At 33.8% G+C, this 21,144-nt stretch overlaps 1 protein-coding gene across 8 annotated transcripts in view; it reads left to right on the top strand.

The window, feature by feature from the left end:
• Nucleotides 1-21,144, top strand: part of EVI5 (ecotropic viral integration site 5) — a 231,103-nt gene that overhangs the window by 163,487 nt on the left and 46,472 nt on the right. For 7 of the 8 annotated variants that reach the window (XM_007169596.2, XM_057554966.1, XM_007169594.3 and 4 more), the window contains 2 exons: nucleotides 1,288-1,434; nucleotides 9,596-9,691. In XM_007169596.2, coding sequence (XP_007169658.1) covers nucleotides 1,288-1,434; nucleotides 9,596-9,691 — 243 coding nt within the window. The remainder of the gene's footprint in view (nucleotides 1-1,287; nucleotides 1,435-9,595; nucleotides 9,692-21,144) is intronic. The other variant, XM_007169593.3, reaches the window with a different exon arrangement.

Below are 21,144 nucleotides of genomic sequence, written 5' to 3'. Positions count from 1 at the left end.
GATCATTTTCACAGAGTGAGATAGAATAGGTTTAATAATAGTAACAACTGAGTATTTATTAAATGTCTTAAATTTCAGGCATTAGGTGAGAACTCCTTCCATAAACTTTTCTCACGTAATTGTCAAAACACAGCCTTAAAAGACAAGCAGTAATATCTACGGTTCTATCAGTGTACTATAATTTGATGGCATTAGTTAACTTGACCAAAGTTGAAGAACAGTTAAATGAAGAGCCTAATTTTGCCTGTCTTTGGTTGTGAAAATCCATACTGTTTCTTTCAGGCCTCTAATAGAGTGATTTAGGGTTGAGAGAATTCAAGCTGGGTCAGGCCTGAATGTGAAAACTACCTCGTGTCAGTAAATTCAAGATCTATAACAAGATCCTGTTGTACAGCACAGGGAACTATATTCAATATCCTGTAATAAACCATAATGGAAAAGAATATGAAAAAGAATACATATATAAAAAACTGAATCACTTTGCTGTACACCAGAAACTAAAACTACATTGTAAATCAACTATATACTTCAATAAAAATAAATAAATAAATGAAAGATCTATTTTTTTATCATGTCCTATAGTTATAATACACTAAGCAGCTAGCATGTATTGAGTTCTTACTATATATTAAGCTCTGTTAACATGTATTATCTCATTTAATTCTAAAGACAACCAAATGAGAAATAGATAATATTTTTACATACATTTTTCAAATGAGGAAATAGAAACTAGGTATTAACTAGTTTGCTTACTCACCGAACAGCAAGCCAGAATTCTAAACCAGTCCATCCTCCATAAAAACAGACTGTGCTATATACATTTTAGGAATGTAGAAGTTCATGTGATACATTTTTTGACATCAAAAAGTTTACAGTCCAGTAAGTGGTGATGATACCTTTTGATCAGTCTGTGCTTTCTTTTGGGAACTGGAAAAGGGAGTTAAATTCATCGTATCACATCTATTTTATACCATATTGCCTATTTCAGAAATTAATACCTATAAGTTCTATGTAAACATCCTTATAGTTTATAGATATTGTATAAATGGTAAATGGACCTCTAATGAGAATTTCTAATATGAACCTTATTCATCCTTTTGGATGACTTGATTCTTAAAGCAGTTTTATAATTTTTTTTACGTATTTAACTATTTGTTGAATAAAATAGGCCTATAACTAATAATAATATTAAGAATATTGTTGAGGCATAATATGCGTAGGTAGAAATTTATAAGTTTTTTCAGGCCTTTTGTCTATACTCTGAGTATTTATATTTTTAATTATTAGAACCAGATCAATAGTAATCATCTTCGAAGAGCAGAACAAGAGGTGATCAATCTACAGGAGAAGGTGCAGTATCTTTCTGCACAGAACAAAGGACTACTTACCCAATTAAGTGAAGCAAAGCGCAAACAAGCAGAGATTGAATGCAAGGTAAATATATCATTTAGCAAGTTGGTGTTTTTGTCAATATAATAATACATTTTTTGTTTTTGTCTCATCATTGAGTACGTTATCATAAAACCAAAAAAAAGCTAGTCTTATCTCCTACTTTTCCTGAACTTACTTTGGCAGTTGCTTTCAGGCCAGGTTAGCTCATCTTGCTCTGGGTGGATTTCAGGCAGGAAACTTCATTTTCAACCACTTGGCTAAATGCCAGTGCAGGAAATTAAGTTAACCAAGTGGTTGAAGATTGGTATCTCTTTTTACCCATAGTCCTTTAAAACCGAAGCTTTTAATGTCTCAACCAAAAAGATAGGTAATTTAGAAAGGTTGGGGCAACTCTGCTTTTATTGGTACCTTATTGGCGGGCTGTCAATATTGATATATGTTTTCTGGCTAGAGTAGAGACCAAAAGAGGTGTGCGTGTACCAATGGGTTGGGAAAACTGTGTATATTTCACATTGCTATTTTGATCAGTTTTTAAATTTTTTGTGAAGTGTTTAGATTCGTAAAACATGGAAACGTTTTTGAATGCAAGTACGTTTTTTCCTTTAATGAATTTACAATATAATAATGGTGAGAGAGAAGGGGAGGTTGGGAAATGGGGTGGAAGGAGAGGGACTGTGTGTGTGTGTGTGTGTGTGTGTGAAATAACTAAAGAGAAGACTGTGGTGTGAACATTAGAATGGATTACTGAGGGCAAGTAATGGGATTTTAAAAATAAACTAGACATCCATCTTTCCATGGTAAGATAGTAGGAACGATGCCCTTTAAAGATTCCAGCCTTATTATTCTATGATAAGAAATAAGACTTTCAATGGCACATATAAAGCTGTAATTCCATCAACTTGTTCTGGTGTCATTAAAAACCAAGAGTGAAGCTTGAGTGGTTTATCAGTGTCACTGAAATCCAGAGATGAAATTACATCCTAATAAATATGCATGGCTCTTACAATTTACACTGACAGAAATCTGTAGGCAGTACTGAAGTTTGTACTGACATAAGAGTAGTCCCTCTTGAAGGATGTGACTAGGCTTTTATTTTTGGCCTCATCGTGCAGCTTGTGGGATCTTAGTTCCTGGACTAGGGATTGAACCTGGGCCACAGCAGTGAAAGCGCCAAGTCCTAACCACTGGACTGCCAGGGAATTCCCTAGACTAATTTAAAAATAAAATGATGTGACATGAGGTTACATCAATTTGATTTATCATACTAATATCTGTTTGAGTTTTTTGGTGCTATAGTGTCTGTGCTGACTTACTTTTAATAAAGAATTAAATTTAGTCTTTTATTATTGGTATAAGTTTTCCTTTAAACATGTTGTTAACACTGTTACTGGATTTAATATTGCTTCTCAAATGCCTTAGCACCTTTTAATCAAAGTAAAGTATTCTTTGGAAATAAATATTTGGGGAGTTTGCTGATGAAAATAATTGTTTTCTTTGAATTTATCTAAGTAATGGGCTCAGATTCCGAATTTTCAGACCGATAATGAGATTTTATTTAATTTTAACTTTTCATTAATACCTTTGTAAAGTATGTTACAGATGCTGACTCTGAGACCTCCCCCATGTTTAAGGTGTATATTGATTTATTCAATCTTTTTCATGCCTTTTGCAGATTTCAAGAATGATCAGTGTTAATTGTCACCCTAGCATCTAGTACATTCTGGTTAAGTGTACGTATTTTACTTTGTCATGTTGGAACAATTCAGCAACAAACCTAACTTTTTCAAGGGAGCTAGTCCTTCAGTTATATAAATCTGATTCATTTTCATTTAGTTTTATATGATTATAGCTTATGATTTGCTGATAAGTAATTATTAAAGCTCATGTTATTTTCATTGATGTAAAATATGTCAGGACACTGTTTTTAATATTAGTGTTATTTTCCCTCTATAACTGAATTTGAATGTTCCCACTTAAAGATGAGACAGTACAAGTCTAAGACCCCCAATACGAAAATCCAAAACACTGAAACCTAAACTTTTTCATAAATTTCACACAAATCCATTTGGAAGCAAAACCAGATTTGAATTAATTTACAGCCATTTAAAATTTTTATTTATCCCACTTGGTGTGGGTATTTATACTTCACTGCTTCATTGTGTTAAGCATTGAGCATACTCTTTCATTATGGATGCTGCCTCAGATCCCACTGGAGAGTACTAATGTTTGGTTTATGCACCTTACTACTCTTAGAAAGTCTAAAAAATCTGAAATTCCGTAACACACCTGGCCCTCAGGATTTCAGTAATAAGATTGTAGGATTCCTACATAAATCTGAATTTGAAGATTATAGAAAGATTTTATATTCTCTATTCATATACAAACTTATAAAACTGTGTAATAAATAATGTTAAGTGAGGAAAGCTGAGCAAAGTATTATACTATGATTATAATATTGTGCATATATGGAATAATGATAGGAAGAAAAAAAGAAGAAATTAAACCTCTTGCTTATATTTCATATACATTTTATTTGCTTATTTATTTTTTAAATATTTATTTATTTGGCTGCGTCGGGTCTTCGTTGCGGCACACGGGGTCTTTGGTTGCAGCATGTGGGATCTAGTTCCCTGACCAGGGTTCGAACCTGGGCCCCCTGCATTGGGAGCGTGGAGTCTTAGCCACTGGACCACCAGGGAAGTCCCTCATATAAATTTTAGTAGCTTAATACTTACACATTTTTTCATAATGCTTTGATATTTTTAAACTAAATATAAATGAAAGCATTCCCCTTTTATTCTTTTACTGACCCTACCACATACCCTTTTATTTTTTTCCCAGGTAACTGCTTTTATTATTTTCTGGTAAGTTCTTTTAGAGTTTCTTTTAGGCAGATACTAACAATTAGAAGTGTATACTTTTAAAAGTATACACTTTTATACAATTAAAAGTGTATACTTCTTCTCACTTTCTTATGTGAAAGTTAGCAGACAGTAATATATTCTACTTTTTGCTTTTTTTTGTTGGTATGTTTTGTAGAGCTTTCAATTATCAGTGCTTAAAGAATCTCCTCATTAGTTTCTAAGGTACATTGTTTTCCATTGCATGCATATACTGTAGTATACTTAACTAGGTCCTTATTGATGGGCACATGGGTTGTTCCCAGTGTTTTGCTACTACCAGCAGTGTATAGTGAATAACTTTGTATGTACATAATTTCAGATGTATACAAGTATATCTACACATTCCTGTAGGATAAATTGCTGTAAATTTGATTGTTTGGTCAATTGTACTTTCATAGATTTTGTCAAATTACCCCGCTTAGGGTTGTACTATTTTGTACTTTGACCTGCAGGGCATGATAGTACCGGTTTCTTCATCATGATACTTACAAATTGTGTAACCAAATCTTTTCATTTTAAATAGATATAATTTATGTGTTCTAAGACAGTGATTTTCAAATAGGGATGGGAAGAGGTGAGATTATGAGACTTTAAAGAATGATGGCATCTATCAGTACATATTTGTCAAATATTTGGGTGTCTTCTATTTGTTGGTTTTTCTTGTAGGCATTGGGGATACTGTAATGGAGAAAGTGGACATAATGTTTAGTGAGACAATAAGTAAAAAATTGGAAAGATCGTTAGTAATGATGTACTATAGAGTGGGAGGTTAGGGGAAGTGGTAATTAAGATTGAATGCCAGGAGATGGTAGCAGAGCTGGGACCTGAAGAATAAGAAAGAACCAGCCATATGAAGAGTGGGAGGAAGATCTTTGCATGAAAAGGGTCAGAGTTCAAGACCCAAAAGCAGGAAAGAATGTGGTTGCTGAGTCTCATGTATAATGCAGAGCTGAATGAGATAAAGTCAGGGAGGTAAGCTAGGACTCCACTTCTTACTATGTAGATTTTTATAGGCCATGGTAACAAGTTTGAGTTTTACTCTTAAATGCTGTGGGAGGCCACTAAAAGGTCTTAAGCAGGAAAGAAACATGATATATTTTTTGATTTGCTATATTTGCTTCAGTTTTTTTACTTTTAATTTTGAAGTAATTTTATGTTTACAGTGAAGTGGCAAAGATAGTACAGAGTTCCCATATACCCTTTAATCAGCCCCTCCTAATTTTAACATATTACATAACCATGATGCATTTATCAGTACTAAGAAATGAACATTGGTATAATGTTATTACTAAATTACAGACTTTATTCAAATTTCTCCATAGTGTCTCATTCTTCTTTGATCTGCAACAGTTTCTCAGTGTTTTCTTATCTCTCATTACTTTGACTATTGAAGAATACTTGTGAGGTATTTTGTAGAAGTCTCTCAGTTTGGGATTGTCGTATGTTTTCTCATGCTTTGACCAAGGTTATGTATTTTAGGAAAGTATACAGAGGTGAAGTGTCTTTCTCAGTGCATCATATCAGGGACATACTGTCTTGATATGTCTTACATCTAGTGCTGTTAACTTTGGTCATTTGATTGAGTTGGTATCTGCCAGCTTTCTCTACTACAAAGCTTTTTCCCCCTCATATTCTGTCCTTACAAGCAAGTTACTAAGCCTAGACAAAGGTCTGAGTGGGGGAAAGGGCATTGAGCCACAACTCCTGAAGGAGAGAGTATCAAAGAACTTGGGGGCATGGGTTAAGAACACCAGAGTAGTACAATAATTAATAAGTATTTGTAGGAACTATTTTGAGTTTATGCAAATATCCTTAAGGTTTCAGCCACTAATTCTATTTCTATTTATTTATTTATTTATTTATTTATTTATTTATTTATTTATTTATTTATTTATGGCTGCGTTGGGTCTTCGTTGCTGCATGAGGGCTTTCTGTAGTTGTGGCGAGCGGGGGCTACTCTTCGTTGTGGTGCACAGGCTTCTCGTTGTGGTGGCTTCTCTTGTGGAGCACGGGCTCTAGGCATGTGGGCTTCAGTAGTTGTGGCACACGGGCTCAGTAGTTGTGGCACACGGGCTTAGTTGCTCCACGGCATGTGGGATCTTCCCGGATCAGGGGTCTAACCTGTGTCCCCGGCATTGGCAGGTGGATTCTTAACCACTGTGCCACCAGGGAAGTCCCTCAGCAACTAACTTTAGCATTTATTAGGGGATAATGCTTGTAGCAATTAATGTAATTATTTTTTAAAAGAACATATGTGCCACTGTGTGTGGAGATGGATTTGAGGCGGGGTTGGAGAGGGATTTGATATGAGATCATCAGGTGATAGTGCTGAATACAAGACAGAGTTGCTAGCCTGGGCTCAGGTGTTGGCAGTGGTACTAAAGCAGAGTAGATCACTTCAGCATTTTTGTAGAGACTTGGTGATTGGATTGGAGAGGGGGAAGATTGGGAGAAAATTGATGCCCAAATTTTTGTTTTTTTACTTGATGGATATAATATTTTTATACAATGTTAAAATTAGTAGAGTATAAATGTATTAGTTATCTATTGCTATTTAACAAATTATCTCTAAAACTTAGTGGCTTAAAATAGCAGTAACTACTAATATCCCAGGGTTTCTGTGGATCAGAAATTCAGGAGCAGCTTAATCAAGTGGTTCTGATTGAGAGTCTCATGAGGCTACAGTCATCTAAAGGCTTAGCTAAAGCTAAAGGATGAGGGTTTTTAGGTGTCCCACTCACATGGGAGCGATAAATAGGGAGCCAAATCGTATAGAATCTTGGACACCAGTAAAAGAACCTGTTATCTCAAGATCTGTGGAGTACCATTAAAGTGTTTAAAGTTAGAGAGTGACAGAAAGAGATTTGAACTTTATTAAACATAGACACAGTGGTGTGCTGGAGCTGGCTAGTAAAGGCTTGCAAGAACCGATTGTTACAAGATGTTATGGAAAAACCTGAACGAACTTTTTGGCCATCCCAATAAATTTTCAGGAATTTTGTGGCACATTTGTTAAACAGCCATATTAAAAATTAAATTATTCAACATGATTAGACAAATTATCGTAGTAAATACTCAAACGTCATCATTTCCTAATTATTTTTACATTTTACTATTATCTGTGCTTTTGAGATTATTTATACCTGTTGTATCTGTTTAGTGGAAGTACCAATGTGTGCTACTCATGTTATATTCATTAATGTTCACTAATGTTATGTCGACTTGAAAGGAGCCATGATGGGAGTATTTACACCACATAAATTGGCAAACTACAAATCAGGGCTTGATTTATTGTTTTGTGGATTATCTAGACCAGAAGTTGGCAAACTATAGCCCATATCCCAAATCTGTCTGGCTGTCTGTTTTTGTAAATAAAGTCTTATTGGAATACAACCTTTCCCATTCATTTATATATTGTATATGGCCACTTTCACACTCCAGTGGCAGATAGAGTAGTTGTGATAGACTGTACGACCCACAAGTCTAAAATTATTTACTATCTGGCCCTTTAAGGAAAAGTTTTTGACTCCTGCTCTAGACTGTTAATGCAGATTAAAGCTTAAAAATGTGTTGTATCTTTAGTCTTTACATTATGAATAGAACAAAAATATTGAGGAAATCCTCTTTCAGTGTTTGATTACTGTTATCAAAATGATAGTAATTCTATTATCAGATAACTTGAACAAAAATTAACCAATGTTCATATCCATACTTCACTTTTTCCTTATTTTCAGTGGTAGATGACCTATGGATACAATAGTTAGGCAAAAATTAGTGAAAGCATTCTCTGAGAGTATATTGACTACATAGAATTTATAATAGCATTATATATCTTATTAACTGTGTGTTGTATATTATACATCTTCTATTTCAGTCTATATTAAAATATATAATAAATGTACATACAAACACATGTGTACACACGCACACGTACACACACTTGCTTGAGAGCTGGTTGTTAAGCACTTTCCAGCACAGCACTGGGTACAGAGACTACACTTTCTGGCCATATACAAATTGGCAAAATATTTAAAGCAGTATTTGCCTGAAGTGAAGTACCAGTATCATATCTAAGATTAAAACATATACATATATATATTTTTTTGAGTGAACTGTTTCTTTATTGTTACACAGTAGGGTCATTTACAACTTTTTACCATTGTAAATAGTGTTTTGATGTACATATAATTGTGTACACTTGTCTGAATATATATATTTTTTAAATTTATTTATTTTTGGCTGCATTGGGTCTTTGTTGCTGCGTGCAGGCTTTCTCTAGTTGTGGCGAGCGGGGGCTACTCTTTGTTGTGGTGCGTGGGCTTCTCATTGAGGTGGCTTATCTTGTTGCGGAGCATGGGCTCTAGGCTCACGGGCTTCAGTAGTTGTGGCACGAGGGCTCAGTAGTTGTGGTGCGCAGGCTCTGGAGTGCAGGCTCAGTAGTTGTGGTGCATGAGCTTAGTTGCTCTGCGGCAAAAAATATATATTTTTTTATTTAAAAGTTTAATTATTATATTTTTACTGAATTTAGTATTTTTTAAAATTTTTGATATTATGTTACTGTCAGGTGCTAAATTTCTCCTATGGTCACCATGGTGCACATTTTTGATACTAAATGATTGCTAAATTTCAACTGAAGTTAGTGAAGGAGCAAAATGTTTTTGTATACCCCATTTTCCTCTGTCTTTCTTCATATTTTGTTACTTCTGGATCAGTATTATTTAGCATGGATATTGTAGAATACAATTTTAGAGCTTTTCATTTTTGAAATTTTGAAGTGGCAGAATTGATATTATGCTTTTCCTAGGAAGATTAGAATTATGATACAATCTAATTTCTATTCCTCTCCTTTGTAGTATAATGTAAATACTCATTAAAATTTATTTCCTCAGAAAAAATGTAATTTTAAAAATATTATCTAGCTGACATACTCTTAGTGTTTATATTCCTGTTAATCTGTTGTCCTAGTTACGTGTTTGAAAGTTCTCAATAATTGTTCTTGGTTAAAAGATTAACAGCTTTCACAGTCACCAGTAATTTTAATAGTTTCAATTAAGTTAACTTTTAATTTAAAAGTTTGAGCAATATATATATATATGTGTGGTTTTAAAGATGGAATGCTATTCTATACATTTATTCTTCATTTTATACCAAGTTCAGGATATAATGGCATTTTTTCTCTCATTTAATCATGGGTTTATTTGTCACTTTCTAAATTTGAGGCATATTACAAGTGTTTATGTTTTATTAATGGTTTGGTTTATTATATGTTTATTTTGGGTTTGTTTTGTTTACCACCCTAGAACAAGGAAGAAGTGATGGCTGTGAGACTCCGGGAAGCAGATAGCATAGCTGCTGTGGCTGAACTACAGCAGCACATTGCTGAGCTTGAAATCCAGGTAACACATGAAAATAATAAAGTACATGTAAAAATAATGCAGTTATTTCCCCTTCCCTCTGCACCTGAATAGTGACTTATGTCTTCATCCTAATGACTGTGCTTCTATTTTCAACACTTACTCATTTCCAAGTCCATTTTTTTCTATTGTGGTAAAAATACATGTATTGCGGTAAAATTTACAATTTTAATGTATACAGCCTGTGACATTAAGTGCATTCTCATTGTTGTGCAGCCAATTTCCAGAACTCTTCACCTTGCAAAACTGAAACTTTGTAACCATTAAACAACTCCCCATTCCCCTCTTTCCTCAACCCCTGGAAACCACCATTGTACTTTCTGTCTCTGAATTTGACTACTCTAAGTATCTTATATAAGTATTGATAAAATCATAGGATATTTGTCTTTCTGTGACTGGCTTATTTCACGTAGCATAACGTCATCAAGGTTCATTTATGTTGTAATATGTGTCAGAATTTCCTTCCTTTTTAAGGCTGAATAATATTCTGTTGTGTGTGCATACTACTTTTTGTTTATCCATTCATTCGTTGATGAACACTTAGATTGCTTCTACCTTTTGGCTATTGTGAATAATGCTGCTATGAATGTGAGTGTACAAATAGCTGTTTGAATCCTTGTTTTCATTCATACCCAGAAGTGGAATTGCTGAATCGTGGTAATTCTATGTTTAATTTTCTGAGGAATTGTTATACTGTTTTCCACAGCAGCTGCACCATTTTACATTTCCACCAGCAATGCACAGGGGACTAGTTTCTCCACATCCTCACCAATACTTGTTAATTTTCTGGGTTTTTTTTTTTAATACCCATTCTAATGGGTATGAAGTGGTATCTCATTGTGGTTTTGATTTGCGTTTCTCTAATGATTAATAATGTTGACCATCTTTTCATTGTGCTTATTTGCCATTATGTCTTCTTTAGAGAAATGGCAGTTCAAGTCCTTTGCCCAGTTTTTAAATGGGTTGTTGTTGAGTTGTGGAAGTTTCTTATATATTCTCAATGTCAATCCCATATCAGATATAAACAGATATTTTTGCAGATATTTCCTCTCATTCTGTGGGCTGCAGAATTTTCGTAGCACCACCCACATTTGACTCTCTTCTTTCTTGTTCAACTTTGTTTTCAGTCTTTTTTTCTCAGTTCTGAGTGTTTGTATTCCTCTAAGCATCCAAGTTTTTTCGCTTTTTAAAAACTACTCAGTGTACAACAATGAATTCTAATCTATCTCCATCCTAGCATGTTTCCCCTAATCAATAATCTTACACCTTTAAAAAAATTTTGAAGACAATAAACAGAAAAGTTCATAAAACAAAGCTACATTATAATATGTATAAAAACAGTATCCATGTAACCACTACTTGGGTCAAGATACAGAATATTGCCTATATTCCAGAAGTCTACCCAATCACACCCTTTTCCCTTACCCCGAATGTTATAGCAGTGACTCCTCTACTTTTCCTTTTAGTGGTGTCATCTTTGTATGCATCTCTCATCCACACAGTTTAGTTTTCCCTATTTCTGAATTTCGTATAGAGTTATGCTGAATATTTTCATTTATGTCTCTTCTTTCTTTGTTCAGCACTGTTTCAATGAGTCATGAATTTTATTGTTGCAACATGTTCCATTTCATGAGTAGGTCACAGTGTACATATCCACTCTGATATTAGTGGTCATTTGTAAATTTCCAGATTGGGACTGTTATACACAATGCTGAGATCGTAAGCAATCTTGTACACTATACTGACTACGTGTGCACACGTTTCTGTAGCATGATGCCAGGGTGTGGAATGGCTGGGTCATAAAGCATGCAGATCTTCAGTTTTATTTTCCAAAGTGTTTGTACCACTTTAACTGCCAACCACAGCCTACGAAAGTCCTGTTGTTCCACATCCTCCCCAACACTTGGTGGTGTCAGATGCTTTAATTTGTGCCAGTCTGGTGGGTATGCAATGGTATTTCATCATGGTTTTAATTTGTATTTGCTGGATTACTAATGAGGTTGGCAGTTTGGATTTCATCTTTTATAAAGTGCCTATTAAAGTCTTTTGTGTATGTTTTTTCTTTAGGATTATCTTTTTCTTATGTACGCGTAGTTCTTTCTAAGTTGGTGTTACGTTTTACAGATGGCTACTCCCACTTTATAACTTGTCATTTGTCGTTGTTGTTTTTAATTTATTGTGTCTTTTGATCAGTAGACCAGTATTTTTAATGGACAGTAGAGAACTCCTCCTGGAACTTGTACAGGAACTTCAAATTCAACATGTTTAAAATCAGATATGTTCCTATTCCAGCCAAAATGTTTTTATTCTTTTGTATCTCAAGTCTTGTTCAGTGGTATCATCTCATATTGAATTATTCAGCTTAGTAGGAACTTCACTTATGCTTTTCTTAACATTATGCCATATTTATCAAGGCTACGTATGCAAACTTTCAGCTTTACTTGAGAGTACCAAATTATTTTTACAAAGTGCTTCTGCTAGTTAACATTCCTACCAGCATTTCACCTGCTCACCTACTCATATAGATTTGCCTCCAGATAATTCTTAATAATTCATACAGATTAAAGTACCATGTCCGACTCTTCAATTTCTTCAAAAGATAAAAGTCGTAAGTAAATCTAAAACTAAATCGAAGGTAATTTTACTCATTTCAGAAACTTTAAAAGAAATCTTTCATGGCCTTTCTATTCCGCCCTGTCACTCCCTTCATTCATTTGCCTTCGTCCCCACCTGAACGTCACAACTTCCTGTCCAGCTTCTTTTTCTCCAGCCTGAGCTCTTCCACAGAGCCACCAGAATTTTCTTTCTAAAACATAAAAACCTTATCTTTTCATTATTGTCCAAACTTGCACTTTTAGCCTCTTCTTTGACCATTACCACCCCATCCTCTCTCCCCACCTCCTACACACACACACACACACACACACACACACACACACACACACCCCTCTTTACAAAGTTTTTATATTCTTTTAAAATTCTGTATCATTCTACATGCTATTATGTCTTCAAAAAATTGCTGTGTTTTTCTGTATCCCCTAGTCCTCTGCTTTTTAGGTATTTCTGCTTACTGAGTTCTCCTTGGCTAGTTTGCTGTTAAGACATTTGATAAATGTGTTTTCAGTAAACATCTTAATGATTCAACCTTTATTCATTCATTTGTTTATTATATGTAGGTTAAGATCCATATATAGATCTTTTGTTAAAACCTGAAACTCCTTTTCAATTATAAGAGTAATATATTTTAGGTTATTTTTATTCATGGAAATATCTTAGATCATTTTCAAGTTCCACTAGGGGGAGAACTCAACTTAGTCAAATATTTTTGTACTTCAGATCTCTTCAGACCAACTCTTCAAATTACTCTTGCTCTCTTGTGAATAAAACTTTTTCCCACAAACCAAATTCTTTCAAACCCTTCATTTAATAAATTACATGATTATGTAATTAGTTATTGATAAAATTAAAGCCTGCTTTTTTAAATGTAGTTATGAAAATTGTACTTTTGTGAATGTCTCATTTAGGTGAGGGAATACTCATTTTTATACACACTGTAGCATTCTGTAGTAGATATACTTATGAGGTTGAAGTTTATTAAATTTATTTTCAAAGATCCTTCAGTCAACTTGAAACTTTCAGGTCTGGTTTAAAGTTCACAATCACCACCCTCCCCATGTTAATCTGAGATGACTACATTTGTAATACACTTAATGTTCTTTATAATAATGCCTTTTCCACCATCTTTGGAGGAGCTGTTTTATATTAGTGTCTCAGAGTGAATTTAACCTTTTTTAAAGTGTAGCAGCTTTCAGGTTTTAGCCATTTTCCTGAACTATTTGTAAAAGTTATTGCTGAGGTTTCCTCTTTCTCAAACAGAATGACACTTCTTAATGGATTTTAGTCACCATCTACTGTAATGCTTATTTAGAGCAGATCATACCCCTATAATAGAATTAAGAGGTTGAACTCCAAGGTGCCATGAAATATTTAAAAATATGATATCATGTATATCATTTTAATATTTTTTGACAATTCAGAGTTATCATTATGAACTTTAAATACTGTATAATCTCACTTCATTCAGACCTCTATTGTTTTCTTACATAAAGCTCCTTTGGCCAAATTTCTATCTAAAATAATATTCATATCCTAATCACTATACTCTTATGCTGCTTTATATTTCTTCAAAACAATTATTTCTTGCCATAAATTATACATGTTGTTGTTGTCCACATCCCCCACCAGAATGGAAGCTCCGTAAGAGAGGAATTTTTGCCTGTTTTATTCAGCTGCTGTATTTCTCAGTGTTGGTATATAATGCTTAGTATATAACCATCATTCAAATATTTGTATTTGAAGAAATTAATATAATAATTTGCTTATCTGTTGTTTTTACAGTAAGTGGTTTTTAATGTATGTAATTTGAATATTCAAATTTTTTAAATTCAGAGATTATCACTGTATTCACACATGCATCAATTTGCATTTTTTTATCATTAGGTCACTACTGGCTAGGAAGGATAAAATGAATTCAGACTCTGCCTAAGTGCATTTATCATTATACAGAACGAATGATTGAGTCTGGGTCCCTTCTTTGCAATATCATTGAGTAGAATTTAAACCTCTGAAAATTTATGTACATTTATTGGTGTTAATGGCTTTAATTACATGTGAGAGGATGCCAGTTGTCTTTTAAAGGAGAAATTTTTTTCTTCCTACCTGTACATATACTTTACAAGCTAATTGAATGGCTCAGGTTAAGTGGAATTTCTATAAGTAACCTGCAAAAATAAATATGACATACCCTGATCAGAATAGAAAGAGTCAATAAATTTAATTATTATTGGGAACAAGAGGATTTTAGAATCCTAAATAACTCTGTGGTCACAACTTTTATCTTTCTGTTTTCTTATAATTGCTAGAGATTTTGTTGATTGGTTGAGAGTATAGATTTTGAAGACAAACTACTTATTAGCTGTCTTGTCTGACAGGTTATTTAACCTGATTTTGAATTTACTCGTTCAAAACTAAGGATCCTAAGGTTATCTGCTTTAGAGTTGGTATTAAATGAGAAAGCATGTGTCAAGTGTTCTTTCTTCCCTAACTAGTTTCCAGCAAATCAGCTTATCAATGACCTTTTATAAAAGATTACACTCAGCGTTGTAAGGGCTTCCAAAAATTACAACCAGAATGGAAAGTGCAGAAAGTCTTTTGAGTTCCCTTCAAGATAGTGTTTACCCACCCCAGATAATGAATATATCCCTTTCCAAGAATTAGGTATAGCTGCAAATTAAGAATTGTTTTGGCTGTTTTTTTTTTTTTGATTGAACTTGTTTCTGTCCAGTGTAAGCCCTGTTTAACTTACTCTTCGTTTTTTATGTCTTTACCATGTTTTACCATATTATCTGTAACTTTATTTCTTCCAGAATACTAATAATTAAAGTATTAATAGCTAGCATCATTGAATACTTAAAACATGCCCAGGCAGTACTATTAGCCATTTAAATATATTCACTTATTTAATCTTTACATATGACATTATTGTTAATATCCCCATTTTATAGTGGAGGAAACTGAAGCATAAAGAAGATTTTTAAATGAGATTTTGTTGTATGTTTAAGAACCCACTCTAACTTAAATTCTTTCCAGGATTAAAATGAAATTTTTTTTCTTTAGTATTACAGGTACTGTCATGTTAGTTATATGGATTTTCTTGGTAGATCAACTGCCTCCTATAACTTTGTTACTACTGGTTCCCTTTTCCTCACTTAAATCTTTCAGTAGCTTCCCATGGCTTTCGGGACACAGTTCAAATTCTGGCTGTACTCACGAGGCCCTTCCTGCTTTGATTCTTGCCTCCCTTTCTAGCTTCATTTCCCACTTTTCCCACCATATACCTGTGCTTGAGCCATAATAAACTAGTTAAGAACTCTTTAAGTATGTCATTGAGATTCACTCTGTTTTTCTCCTCTCCTCCTTTGATCTTGCTTATCATTTCGAAGGTCAGATTAAGTTTGACATGCTATGATCAGCCTTCCCTGATGATGCCAATCCAGCCAATTTTGTTGTGTCTCTGCTGTTTAACCCCCTCTGTTATAGATCTCTCTTATACCATCTCACATTATTTTAATCATTCTCATTTAAAAGCCTAGATGTGAAGAACAGATTAAATTATTAATTTAAATGGGGTATCAGTTTCAATTCAACAGATACTTACGGGGTACCTACTATGTGCTAGTCACTACTCTACACACTTTATAAGAATTAGTGAACAAAACACACAAAAAGTCCCTTTCCTCATCAAGCTTAATGGTAGAGGAAGAAGTAGGATGAACAAAATAAATGAATCGTATAGTGTGTAATTTAGAAGATGATGAATACAATGGAGAGAAAAATGTAGGAAAAGGAGAGGGTTGGGGAGTTGAGCGTAGGGTACCATTGCTATTTTAAATAATGTGATCAGGCAAGGCTCGCTAGAAGGGGATATTTAAACAAAGATTCATGCAGATTTGTGATAGAAATACCCTGCTAAGGGAATAGTAAGGACAAAGGACCTAAAGCCAGGGGCATCTCTGAGTCCCCGAGTGGAGTAAGAGAGGAAGTTAGAGGAAGTATGAGAGGTAAACAGGGCAGATTATGTGGGGCCTAAGAACTTTGGCCCTTCTCTGAGTAAGGTAGAAAGTCATGGGAGGGTTTTGAGCATAGGAGTCATCAGTTAGATGACATTTAAACCTATTAAAAGGATTCATTTGAACTTGATTCAGAAAAAAATGCTTGTAGGAATTCATAGTATTTAGATGGGAGGAAATGGTGGTTAAAAATTGTTTCCTCCTCCTCTTAGTGGAATTTTCCACCTTTATTCTATTGATCCAAATGTTATTTATTAGTTGAGGACTTCATTTTTACGTTAATGCTAAATCATACTTTCTCCACTTTCCAAGTGGTGGAACAAAACACAGAAAAGTTAATTTTTGCTCAGTTAGTTGAGGAAAATAGATGAAAATTGAACCCAAGCCTTGTGATATTTAACCTGAATTGAGTTTGTGTTTTGATTTTTATAAAGATAAACATATTAATTTGTCATAACCATATTAAAAGCTTCTGTGGGCTGAGCACATCTATAAAGTTCATGCTGCTTTGTTATAAATAATGAAAAGTTTTAAGTTTAAAACAGTTCAGTTCTACGCAAATCCAACTTTCTGTTCTTTTCCTGGTACCCAGTAACATTTACCCATTTTCATTACTTTGCCCAACAGATAACCTCTAGGGATGCCTCAGATGGGCAATACCCCAACCGCTATTGGCTTAAGAAACACCCACTCAAAATTCTGTTCTGACATAAAATGAGGGAGTTAGATTTAAATCAGTGTGCCCAGCTCAGTATGCAGTTTTGACAGAGATAGAGAGGAAGTGATAAAAATCTTTACCATTTAACAAAAAAAAGTTTTAATAATGTAAAATTACAATGACATTACTAAAGGATGGAGTTTAGCATGAAGCTTTGTGATCAGTTTGTGCTTTCTAATTTCCTGAGCTCATTTGTTACTAGTTTCACAGCAGGTGGTAGTTTATATGCCACCTCTTGACTAACAAACTTCTTTTTGGAGGACTTTTTTTTCCCCCTTTAAGTACAGTGGTTTCTGTTTTGAGCAACTTATTTAAACATTAAAATATTTTTCATTTTTCTTTAATGATTTTTCTCAAAATTTTAAGCATTTTTAAATTAGAAAAATAACTTCTATAATCTTATCTAGTCTTAATGCTGATTCTCAACAAAGGGAGTTAGGTATACAGAATATTTTACTCAGCTTGCTACCTGGTCATTAGGTATTAAAAACTATGTTAAAAAAAATTTTTTTTTTTTTTACTGAAGTGCTCAGAGATGATTCTCTGATCTCCAACTTTAGTATGCAGTTAAATATGAAGAGATTAAGTATCTAGAGGTTTTAAAATTTGCTGTATCTAGGAATGAAGGATATCATTCACTTACCCAAGACCAGCTCATAATAGTATCTAAAGAATTAATGAAGATAGGTTAGACCCTTAAAGTACCATGCTACCAGTGATCATCTTAGTGTTATTAAAATTAGTTTAGGGAATTCCCTGGCAGTCCAGTGGTGAGGACTTGGCACTTTCACTGCTATGGCCTGGGTTCAATCCCTGGTAGGGGAACTAAGATCCCTCAAGCCATGTGGCGTGGCCAAAAAATTTTTTAAATAAAAATAAAAATCAGTTTATGTACACCTAGCACACAGATCTTGGTTTCTAATACCATTCTCCAATAACAGAAACCAAGGTTCCTGAGAGAAATAGCTGATCCCAGGACTAGAATAGGAAATATACAAGATGAGCCTGGAGTATCTTGCAGTGTCAGAAAGTAAGGAAGTGTTCCAAAGCAAAACAAAACAAAACAAAACCCTACATTAACAGGAATATGTTAAAGGGACAAAGAGGAGCCAACTGAAAAAGCTCCCAGTGGCCAAAGGTGGAACAATATTTAAAATAGGAAAAAATAATTAACATAGTAGTGGATTATAATTCAAGGTATAAAATAAATATCCATGGATCCATACTGATATCAATAATGATTGAATAAATTAATAAATGAGGAAGAAGAGATAAATCTCTATGCAGAAGAATTCCAAATAACTTTTGTAGATACTCTGCCTTCAGAAGGGAAGCATAAATTTCTGTTCTTTAAGTGTAGCCTGTGCACAGTGACTTCCTTCCAAGGGGTCCAGTATGGAAAGGGTAAGGAAAAAAAGTAACTTTTTTGGAGAAACCTGACAAACACTACCTCACCCAGATGATCAAATCAGCATCAACAGTTGTAAATCACATTGCTAGTAATATACTCTTGATAGGATGTGACGAAATGGCACTTTACCTCTGTGGTCTTCCAGTAACCCATAATCACATTCTTACTATGAGAAGAATATCAGACAAATTTCGATAGTAGGGCATCTGGCAAAACACCTGACCAGTACTCCTCTAAGCTGTCAAGGTCATCAAAAACACAGAAAGTCTGAGAAACTGTCCCAGCCAAGAGGAACCTAAGGAGACATGACAACTAAATGTAGTGTGGTATCCTGCATAGGATCCGAGAACAGAAAAAGAACTTTGGGTTTAAAAAAAAAAAAAACCTAAGAAAATCTGAATAAACTTTGGACTTTAGTTAGTAACAATGTATCGATATTAGTTCATTAATTGTAACAACATGGAAGATATTAGTAACAGGGGAAACAGTGCAAGGGAGTATATAGTACTCTTATCCTCTCAATTCTTCTGTAAATCTAAAACTGTTTGAGGAAAGTCTGTTATAAAAAATAGTTTATAGGAATTTCCTGGCGGTTCAGTGGCTAGGACTCCACACTTTCACTGCCAGGGGCCTGGGTTCAATCCCTGGTCGAGGAACTAAGATCCCACAAACTGTGTGGTGTGGCGAAAAAAAAAAAGACAACAAAATTTTTTTTTAAATTAAAAAATAGTTTATATAATTCCACGGTTTTTAGGAACCCCTGGAATTAGATAGAATTTTAAGTATTGGTCACAAAATTTGATCTGTTTTTAATTAAACTGATTTATAAGAAATATTTTCTAGCTTTTGGACCTTGTGCAAATGCTGGTTTTTCATGTGTGTATTTAGCTGATCCTGTAGGAAACATCACTTTAACGATGTGTGGGATGGATGTATTTCTCTTCTGAAATGGAATTAAATCAGTCTTAGTAGTGAGAAAAAATTTTGATTTATTTCCTCCCTTCCATACTTTTCAACTTACCTTATTATTTCTTAAAAGTATTTATATGTACTTTTTTTCTAGTTACTAAAACATAAAGAATAGTCAAACCTTTTTGGCTGTGACTTGAAATTACAGGAAACTGTTTTAGAAACTTACCAATAGTACATGATATGAGTATGATTTGGTTTTAGATGTTTCAAATGAGTCACCTTGAAGTCATGGAGAGGCTACCATTTACCACATTTACTATTCTGATTAATTTTTCTTAAGGCAAAGTACAAATCAGTAAAAACTTCCTAAAGTTTAGTGATTGCTATTGGTGTTTCAGTAAGGTTATGTTGATTAATCACGGTGATTGCTTATCGACTGTCACAGACTTACTCAAATCATTGTGTTTTCTGCTACTATCATCATCTCATATGCAGTTATAATTTGCTTAATATAGTTTGCTTTAATTGAAAATATCAAATAAGAACTCAGAAATTTTGCTCCTGCTGCTGCAAGTTAATATGGTTGCCTCTGTGACCGTTGAACATAGTTTCATAATATAGCCTTGAAAAAAAGCATTATTTAACCTTTAAAATAGTCAAGATAATGCCTTTTAATGGTCTCTAAAATAGTTTAACTTTTACAAAGGAGAGAGAGAGCTTGTATATATCTTTCTGTAGCATAATCTCTCTTTTCGTTACATTTTCTCATCTGTGGGTGTAATTTAAAATATTTTTTTAATGTAAGCTTTACACTTGCATTTGAGACTAAGCAACCTGCATTGTGTCATGACCCTTCTAATACCACAAACCTTCTGTAATACTACTCCCAGCGAAAAACCCACATCCTATGTATAACCTTAGATTTATTTTGAAATCTCTATGAAGAGCACACAGAGAGATTACTAATTGTTTCTGTTATTTCCTTTAAGGGTGTGATGTCTATTTGTAAACCATGTTTTAAGTTTTACTTTGTCAGGCTTAAAATGTTAAAGTATATTAAGTACTGGTTTCCTATTCTAAAATTACTATATAAAAGTTTAATAACTAACGATAAGTTTCAGTTCAGAATTGGGTGGTATGTTAGACATCTGTAGGGTGTTCAAGAAAGGAGAAAGCAATGGTACTTGGAATAGCCAATATTTCTAATACCACTGGCCAGCACAGTACTAGTAAACAGTTGCAAATTTAAACAATAAGCAACTTTTTTTCCCGTTTTATTCCTGTTCTTTTATTATTTCCTTTTGTCTATTTTAGCTTTGGTGTGTGTTCTTTATGTAACTTCTTAAGATGGATGCATAAATCTAACATTATTATTTAAAAACGTGGATAACTACTCATTATTAGGAGAATGGTTAAACCATAGTAGATCCATATTTGGAAAAGTCTGTATCTTTAAGAAAGAATAAAGAAAGATCTGCAAGACATAATAATGAGAAAAAATATAGAATGTAGTGATAATTCCATTTGTGTATGTTAAAAAGTACGTGTGTGTGTGTGTGTGTGTGTGTGTTTAAGTAGATTGGGATGTCTGCTGTGATACCTATCAAAGCTCCCTCTGGGGAGCGTAAAGGGCTTGGTGCAAAAGAGAAAGGGAAACTTCACAGTTTTTATACCATATGAATTTATATGATTACCATTATAATTTTTTAATGTACATACATTAAAATAACTTGAGGTAACCATTGCTAGAATGGACATAAGAATG

Source organism: Balaenoptera acutorostrata, chromosome 1, assembly GCF_949987535.1.
Source record: "Balaenoptera acutorostrata chromosome 1, mBalAcu1.1, whole genome shotgun sequence".
Lineage (NCBI taxonomy): Eukaryota > Metazoa > Chordata > Mammalia > Artiodactyla > Balaenopteridae > Balaenoptera > Balaenoptera acutorostrata.
Note: the sequence above shows the minus strand (reverse complement) of the source record. Positions and strands in the feature narration are given on the sequence as shown.